General features: G+C 34.6%; 3 protein-coding genes across 3 annotated transcripts; 2 read left to right on the top strand and 1 right to left on the bottom strand.

The window, feature by feature from the left end:
* Window positions 1-31: 31 nt before the first annotated feature.
* On the bottom strand, window positions 32-3,830 carry LOC108724130 (sulfotransferase 1C4). The gene is made up of 6 exons (XM_018450321.1): window positions 3,618-3,830; window positions 1,588-1,687; window positions 1,088-1,271; window positions 620-746; window positions 458-552; window positions 32-310 (listed from the first exon to the last, which is right to left on the bottom strand). The coding sequence occupies exons 1-6, from the start codon at window positions 3,823-3,825 to the stop codon at window positions 32-34; spliced, it is 993 nt and encodes a 330-aa protein (XP_018305823.1). The 5' UTR covers window positions 3,826-3,830.
* A 1,533-nt stretch (window positions 3,831-5,363) lies between these two features.
* Window positions 5,364-6,087, top strand: LOC108724147 (cytochrome c oxidase assembly protein COX19). Its single transcript, XM_018450343.1, has one exon. The coding sequence runs from the start codon at window positions 5,563-5,565 to the stop codon at window positions 5,824-5,826; it is 264 nt and encodes an 87-aa protein (XP_018305845.1). The 5' UTR covers window positions 5,364-5,562; the 3' UTR covers window positions 5,827-6,087.
* A 337-nt stretch (window positions 6,088-6,424) lies between these two features.
* On the top strand, window positions 6,425-7,938 carry Ppcdc (phosphopantothenoylcysteine decarboxylase). The gene is made up of 2 exons (XM_018450334.1): window positions 6,425-6,850; window positions 7,190-7,938. The coding sequence occupies exons 1-2, from the start codon at window positions 6,425-6,427 to the stop codon at window positions 7,352-7,354; spliced, it is 591 nt and encodes a 196-aa protein (XP_018305836.1). The 3' UTR covers window positions 7,355-7,938.
* Window positions 7,939-8,287: the final 349 nt, after the last annotated feature.

The raw sequence follows: 8,287 nt of genomic DNA, 5'->3' as shown, positions 1-8,287 counted from the left end.
CAAAATTTAATAAACAATTATAATTATAAAATTAGTTTGGAAACGTTAGATCCGTATCTTTTAAATTATCAGCGATCCACTTGTTAAATTTTTCCTCTATTTTTGATGTGAATACTTCTTCCCAATCATTTACTTTTCCTTTCCGAATAAACTCTTTGGGTTCGATCGTCGATTTAAAATCCGGATAATTTACCATGGGATTTTTCCGAAAGTTCTCTATCTTCAAATGCTCTACTAACTTGGCGATCTGCTCATCGCTATAAGTCTTACCGAAAAACACGGCGACCTTCTTGATGATTCCAGGCAAATCCTACACAATATAGATGGAAATGTTATCTCTAATTATAATATCTTAAAATTGATGTTTTTTAATATGTATTTTAAATCTTTTACGATATTTATGTAAGAATAGTGGGAATTTTTTAGGATATTATATAATACTAGAGTTTTTATTCACTTTTATCAAATCTTCGTAGAAGAGGAACAACAAGTTTGTTTTATGCCTCATTGCCCAAGCTTCCTTTACATGTTCCCAGTATGGACTATAGTCGACTGAAATAATGAGAAGTATAAGCAAAAGTTGAAATTTAAAAAACTATCAAGAACTAGCAAAATTTACCGTGATCATTCATGAAATTATTACAAAATTGTTCGAAAGTTCCTCGGTACTGGACAAATTTGTGATTTTTTTGGAAATTATACCATGAGACTACTACGTCTTTTGGATTTCGAGCGACATAGATGATCTAAAAATAAAAACAATATTTTTGAAAAGTGTATAAATCTCGTTTTTTTAACACCTAAATTAATATGTACAAATATTTTGCTATTAAATATACCATTTCAAATAGATTGAATCCAGTAATTAATACACAAAATGTCCGATGTTATAAACGTGTTAAATCCAATTTTTATAATAAATCTTTTAATATAAGTTTTTTTTTAATGAATTTTAGTGATAATTTCAAATGAATTATTTACTTTGATTTGATATATTTTTCCGTTTTCATAAATGTAGTATGTTTTGTAAATAATTATAAATAAATGTATATTTAATTTAGAAAATATAATATTTAGTTGTAAATACCTTGCAATCGCTGTTTACGACTGTTGGCAATAGATTGAAAGGCATGTGACTTTTAATAAAACGCGGCGACAATTGATTTTGCACGAATTTGATGGTATACTTATTTATATTTTTCTTTTCTTCATTAGAAATGGTGGTTGAAATTATATGACTATCTTGCATGTTTCCATGAAATGTTTCCATGCTAAAACAAAGAAAAAATGTTTTTATGTAGTAGAGTGTTTTCTGAAATAGAAAGTAACAATGATTTTTTAACTTTATGTGAAAACAGTACAAAATGAACATTCGACTTTTTTTTCTGTATTTTCCATCAAATTCGAAGTATGTACATATCAAAGTTGTATTCAAGATTTGCATGGCAAATTGAATTTTTAAAGTTTTAAACGCAAATTTGACGCAAAAATTTCATTGAAAGTCAAGTGAAAATTTATTTTCCATTGTATTATGAATCTAGAAAATGCGAATTTTATTTCTTTCTATAATATTTATGTAAAATATACTCTATATAGGGAAATCTGTCCATTAAAGTCCTTCGTTGCGCTTCGTCAAAATTCATGTCGTTCGCCACCAACCATACGAGTTCCTGCATCACAGTTGTACCTAATCAACACAATATATGAATTTATTAATATTTTGTTAACATTTATATTTTGTTAACATCGATATTGAATATTTTAATTTCGTGAATTTTGAAATCATGATGTTTTCTGTTACTTCTGTGTATAGTTTAAGGTCCATATATATTCACACCTTATTTTTTGATAAATGAGCGTATTTAATATATATTAGGAGTGTGATTTAGTTTTGAGGATTTTTTTTCTCAAAAACTAATTATTTAATCAACATATCACGTAAACGTTTAATATCTGTTGTACGATCAACATTTAATTCTCTGACAAGTTCTGAAGTGAATTGTGCTTGTATATCAATTGTTTAACATTTTTTTAGTTTTATAATTTTGTGAGATTTGTTTTTTTTATTGTTGCATTAAGGTTGTTCTTCTCTCTTTGCTAAATATCAAACCATTTCATTTTCAGTACAAAAAGTGCACACTAGTTTAGCTATAAAAACAGATTTATGTTCAAGATGTTACGTTTCTATATATTTATATTATCAAGTGATGTAATAGCGTCGTTTTTTTTAGAGATTTATGTATTGTAGCGATTTCTGATCTTTGTTATAATCAGAGCTGGAATTTAGTTGCACATTTCGGCCGATTTTCAGCTTGGTTCCTGCCCCTTACTTCATCAACCCGCGCAGCCTAAATGCCGATCGTCAGTGATCTCAGACATTGTGTGTGCTCTCGTGCTTTTAGATTTTATCACCGAACGCAGGGACGAACGTAGGAAATTTTTGATCGCACGTACGGGAGCACGCGCGGAATTTCTTAATAATTCAGTGCCCTTGCGGGACCGCGATCTCATTTAAAACGCCTAAACATACATACGTTGGAAATTTTCGGTCACATATGTATATATGTGTGATCGTCAACTGTCTGTTATTTCTTCTTCAAAATTCCCTGTATGGTTTTCTGACCCTATTCGTGGGTCACAATACCATGCGTATCAATTCTAGCTCTGTAGCCCCTTCGGGGGCAGGGACTTGCTTATGTTTTTCAATCTAGTAGTAGTGGAATTTGACTCTACAGAATTTGCTAACACTCAAGGGGGCCTACAGTTTAACACCGAATCCGAACGGCGAACGCGAAAAATCGTGTATATAGGGCGCAGGTGGGATCGAACCCGGATCACAGATCGCGAGTCAATCGCACTGAGCGGTGAGCCACTTGACGCCCCAATTGTCGGTTATTTCAGTGTGAGCTTACATTTAATTTTCGCTCCACAAACGCTCCAAACTTCAATATCACATCTTTTTATTTTATTTTATTCTATATGGTTTTTATTTACGAAAAATACTCCGAACTCCGCTGCATCCGTTTGGTAATGGGATATGATTTTAATAAAGAAGTTTAAAACGTATTATGTAATATGGAAGTAATATTTTTGAAACTTTTACGGATATTTTCTTCGGAGATGTCAAAGAGTTTGCGTGTCGTGGACAATTCCTTTAAGAAAAATTGTTCCAATAAATTGATTAACTAATTAGTAACTTATGATATTTCATCAGTTACTGAGCAGTTTATTGGGATACTTTTTCTTTAGGGTTGCTAATGTCCACGTTTCGTGAAACTTGCCGTTCATTTCATCAGGGCGAGGAGCGCACTAATTCAGCACGAAACGTTGACAATGAGTCACGACATGGCGATAACTCGCGAACTCTTTGGCATCTCCGAAGAAAATTCCTTTAATATCTCTGAAACTAATTAAATAAAACATATGTTATATCACATGTTACTTCTGTATATTATATTGTAATTATATTCTCTGTTTGCTAAGAAGTTAAAGTTAAAACAAGAACTAAAATTAATATATATGACTAAAAAATAAAATATTTCTTTTAAAAACAAATAAAATTTAACATTGTCAAAAATGATGTTTTTATGTCTTATATTAAGGCGAAGATAACTGACCTGATCGAGGATAAGTAACAATCCATGTATCATCTGGACGAATTTCAAAACTATATATTTTGTCACCGTTTTCAATGTATTTATTTGACAAAAACCACTTCTTCTCCCCGATCTTAACTAAACCGAACTTGCGCATCGGATACAATTTCGATAAAGTAATCGTCAATTGATCTTCTAGATGCTCTACTTTCAAATTTTTGAAAGACATGTTATGTTATGAAATAAATTATGGTTTTCTGAATATCGCTAGAATGTTTTTATATCTTGACTATTGAAAGCGAAGCTTTTTCCGTAGTAAATATATACTCAAGCATCATGCCAATGTTTATCGCATAATTATGCATATCGCGCATAGTCACGTGATTTATAAGTATGAAACGGTTATTCCCAGGTAGCAACGTCACGTGATAGTCACGTCGATGATGATTATTGGTCACAGACGTCATGTACTATTACATGTCACATAACTATTGTTGAGTTACGTTTTTAACATAAAGTTTTCTACACATATTTTCCTAAACATTTCTGACAACCTTATTTCCGGTTGTTCATCTTATTTGCTTCACCTATCGTTTTTCTTTTAACCCTTTTTTTTTATCTACTCTAAAGACCCTTTTGAAACTCAGTCTTACAAATATTTTATGTCTAAACAGATTCTTGAGTCATCGACACATTCCTTAGTTTCCTTTATCCCTTTCACGTATATTTTTGGTACTCGAAAAGTCTCACGCTATTGGTTAGAATTGATAGAGAACTCCACCTCCTTAGTCGAAGTAAAGATCCTTCTAGCTCCGTTCGAGTCAGTATAATTTCATAAGCTGTTTGTCGTATTAAATACATGAACACTAAATAAATATAACCAAAGCAATCTTTTATAAAATTGTTCAGAAACAGGAATTTTCGGCAATGAAAGATTTTGCGCATAGTCAAATTCACAAACTAGAACACCATCTTCTGTTAATGATTTTTTTAAGTTTTGATATTCTTTAACCTCTTGTTTATGATTCAAAATATCTAAAGATTGCTGTTGATCGAACGAACTCTCATAGCATTTGTTGCATACGTCTGTGCGGGGTAATTTGAACGTAAAATTAATATATCGATTAAAAAATTTAAAATATGTTGAATCTTTTCAACTACAGCTTTTTTTTCCACTTGTTCGCGCTACAAATAACAAACGTAAATTAGATATTTTGCTATAAAATGTTATATGTATATTTTATTACCTTATATATTATAAATTATATTATTCTTTTTATGTTCATAATTTTAAATAAAACGTTTCCTGGATTATATAATTATATAGTACTTTTCAATGTAATATGCCAATTGTAACTTAAATATCTCATATTTTATATTTAATCTTGAAAAAATTTTGCTTGCGGCGCGTCAATGCCCCTCTCCCCTTAACAAATGTCTGGTTTCGCCCCTGCGTTTCATACTTATGAATCACATGACTATGCGTGATATGCGTGATTATGCGATAAGCATTGGCATGATGCTTGAGTATATATTGCTATGGAAAAAGCTTCGCTTTCAATAGTCACAAAAAGAAGTGCCATAGGATATAAAAACATTCTAGCGATATTATTTCTTTATTAATACGAACGTTTCGACTTTGTTTAAACGCAGATTCAAAGTTAGCGCAAATCTCACATTCTTATCACGTGGGTCGCGTTTAGTTCTCCACTTCAAAGGCCAGAGGAGACAGGTGGCGCTGAAAATCCTCTCGTTCTCCAGGGACGGCAGGGACCGTTCGTCGATGAATTTGGTTAGGCGGGGGAGGGAAGGTGCGACGGAGAAGTGTAGATCGTTGTGGATCACAGTTAGCCAAGATGGCGAACCGCCGTGGAGGCTGAAGAGACCTTACTCGTTCTAAGTGTTCATCGTATGAGGTGTTCGCGCATTCTCGTATGATTTCAGCGCGTCCGTGAAGTGGCGTAGTATGTCCTCGTACACGTTCTCGCAGAGGCTATTCACGCCAACGCCGCCGGAGCGCGGCAGCTTCCCACTGGACCATGAAGGCCGTTGCAAGAGCACTATGATCAGGTACATGCGCTGCCTGTCCGAAAATCGCAATCAGAACACGATGTGTCGCGATATCGCCAAGGAGTACCTCGGCTGCCGCATGGACCACGACCTGATGGCGCGCGAGGATTGGTCCAAGCTCGGCTTCACTGATGAGATCAAGGGTGCCAAGGAAACGTAACGTCGATATCGTCCACGAGATAGCAGATACCTACTCCCTGTCTCCTAGAAAGGAGGGGTCATATCCTTGTCGTTGTCGTTGTCATTGTTGTCATCTTAAGTCTCTTCGAGACTGCCTGGTGTTCTTGGAACTGTCGATGTAAATAAGATGCCATAATGATAATTCAGTGATTCAGTGTGTTCAATTATACGCACTGCCAGCCAGGTATAACAAGGACTTCCTCTCAGTGTTGAGAAAAAGTAACAATAAGGACAATAGATTTAAAAAAAAGACCAAGAGAGAGAGAGAGAGAGAGAGAGAGAGAGAAACTGAACAATATTAAAAACCTGTGTATCCACCTTTTATTTTCATAGGAAAGAAAATTAAAAGTTCGGTTACATCACCCGGTACTCATTGGATCGGACTTCTTGAGCTTTAACGTAAAGGCATTCTTATAGCTTGTTATGCGGCTGGATTGTGTTGCAACCCAAGTGGCCTAAGAGAATAAATATCCCTTAAATAAATAGAGAGTTCCAATATTTATTACATTGAAAACTGAGAGTCTATCAGGCTTCATATAGACTGATATAGAACAGAAGGTAACGCAAAGGTAAAGAAAATGGCGAGTTCCTCAAGGAAAAGAGTATTGGTAGGTTGCACTGGTAGTGTAGCCACGATCAAGCTGCCCCAGCTGGTGGAAATGCTGCGACAGAATAATCTGGAGGTGAGAGTGGTTGTGACGGAGAGAGCCAAACACTTCCTAAAGGATGCTCAGCTGCCATCCGACATCCAGGTCTTATCCGATACAGTGGAGTGGGCTGCCTGGCAGGATCGTGGTGATCCGGTGCTGCACATAGATCTGGTGAAATGGGCGGATGTATTCGTGATAGCGCCGTTGGATGCTAACACCTTGGGCAAGATTGCCAGTGGCATATGCGACAATATTGTTACCTGCGTGGCACGCGCATGGGATCCTTCAAAGCCACTCCTCTTCTGCCCAGCCATGAACACCAGGATGTGGGAGCATCCAGTTACAATGCCTCAAGTAAGATGAAAAGAATATCATATTAAAAATCAAACTAAGAGAAGAACAGTGTCAAAAATATTCTTTTAAATAGCTAAATAGATAAAACACATGATTCTTTTTATATTAATTTTACTATTTATTTAAATTGAATTAAGTTTAATTTTTGCAGATTTACATGAAATTTCTTGAAAACTAAAAATTTTATTAAAATAAAAGTATTTAAAAAGTTTTAGTAAACAGATGTAGAAAACAGTGATTAACAATAAACATAATTAAATTTGTTCTGTCTTCTATGTATAATTTTCTTTTTTTCTTTTTTTTTTTTTTAAATAAAAACTCATAGATTTTTTTTTCCAGGTATCGCTGCTCAAATCCTGGGGCTATAAAGAAGTGCACTGCGTATCCAAGACATTGATGTGTGGCGACGTGGGCATGGGCGCAATGGCTGAGGTAGACACGATCGTGCGGTTCACTCTGCGAGCCTTGAATCCTTGGATGGATCAGTCGGATTTGTGTCCCTAGCAGCGGCTGAGATCGGCCTCCTCGTGCGAGCCTCGTCGACGACCTCGCGAATATCGATGAAGCTCTGTCACGTCGAGAGCGCGATTTCCAAAGAAATTTTCAAAGACGCGCTATGGTGCGATTCGAACATACGCTTAATAAGATATACGCCAATGTCGCTTATCTCTAACAAAAAATTGGGACGAGCCTAAAGCCCCAATCTGTTGGGCCGCATATGGATTATATAATCAAGAGTTTCAGTTTATCAGTGAAAATATCTATAATTTTTTTGTTAAATTATGTTGTTCATCGAGAATTTTATTCTTTTGCTCTTGTAGAATGAACCATCACGTCATCGTGAAATAATTGTTAGTTAGAACCTAAGCTACGCAAATAGCGAAATTTGAATTTGAACGCATCATAGTCGTCATATCCTTTGCTCAACCTGGAATAAATCAACCATGAGGAACAAACGAAATAATCATATTTTATCTGTCCAGTTGACGTAGTGTAATGTATAAAAATGCTGTAAAAAGAAGGAAAAAAATTCTGTTGACATATCCTAAAGTTGATCCGCTGAAATGTACAATGCTTTTGTTAAATATATGAACAATATATATATATATATATATAAATGACAAATATACAAAATGTTTCTGCTTTCAACTTGGTATTTTTCAATAATGCGTACATAAAGCTATACTGGAAATTTTCTACAGCATGTTGAGTTGAATGTGTTCGGTAAAATCACTTTATTTTTATATATACACAAATAAAGCACGAACTGACAATATATAAAATACGTATAGAGCATATAATCGCCACATTACATTAATTTTTTCTTTTTTGTTTGGAATAAACAGGATTGGAGTTTTCGCCTCGTAGTAGAACTTGCGAGACACACTTCAATGCGTTTGCTTCTCTGTAACAAAGATATACTCAAGATCGTCGAGT

The sequence above is a fragment of the Mycetomoellerius zeteki genome, unplaced genomic scaffold (genome assembly GCF_001594055.1).
Source record: "Mycetomoellerius zeteki isolate Tzet28-1 unplaced genomic scaffold, Tzet1.0 scaffold106, whole genome shotgun sequence".
NCBI lineage: Eukaryota > Metazoa > Arthropoda > Insecta > Hymenoptera > Formicidae > Mycetomoellerius > Mycetomoellerius zeteki.
The sequence above is the reverse complement of the archived record's forward strand: the minus strand, read 5'-3'. Positions and strand labels throughout refer to the sequence as shown.

Bases quoted from the DNA above. Each gene is read 5' to 3' on its own strand.
- LOC108724147 (XM_018450343.1), top strand. From the start codon at position 5,563: ATGTCCTCGTACACGTTCTCGCAGAGGCTATTCACGCCAACGCCGCCG.
- LOC108724130 (XM_018450321.1), bottom strand. From the start codon at position 3,825: ATGTCTTTCAAAAATTTGAAAGTAGAGCATCTAGAAGATCAATTGACG. The intron at 1,688-3,617 runs GTCAGTTATCTT...TGTGTTGATTAG, and splicing joins TGTTACTTATCCTCGATCAG to GTACAACTGTGATGCAGGAA. The intron at 1,272-1,587 runs GTATATTTTACA...TCTTTGTTTTAG, and splicing joins GACAGATTTCCCTATATAGA to CATGGAAACATTTCATGGAA.
- Ppcdc (XM_018450334.1), top strand. From the start codon at position 6,425: ATGGCGAGTTCCTCAAGGAAAAGAGTATTGGTAGGTTGCACTGGTAGT. The intron at 6,851-7,189 runs GTAAGATGAAAA...TTTTTTTTCCAG, and splicing joins ATCCAGTTACAATGCCTCAA to GTATCGCTGCTCAAATCCTG.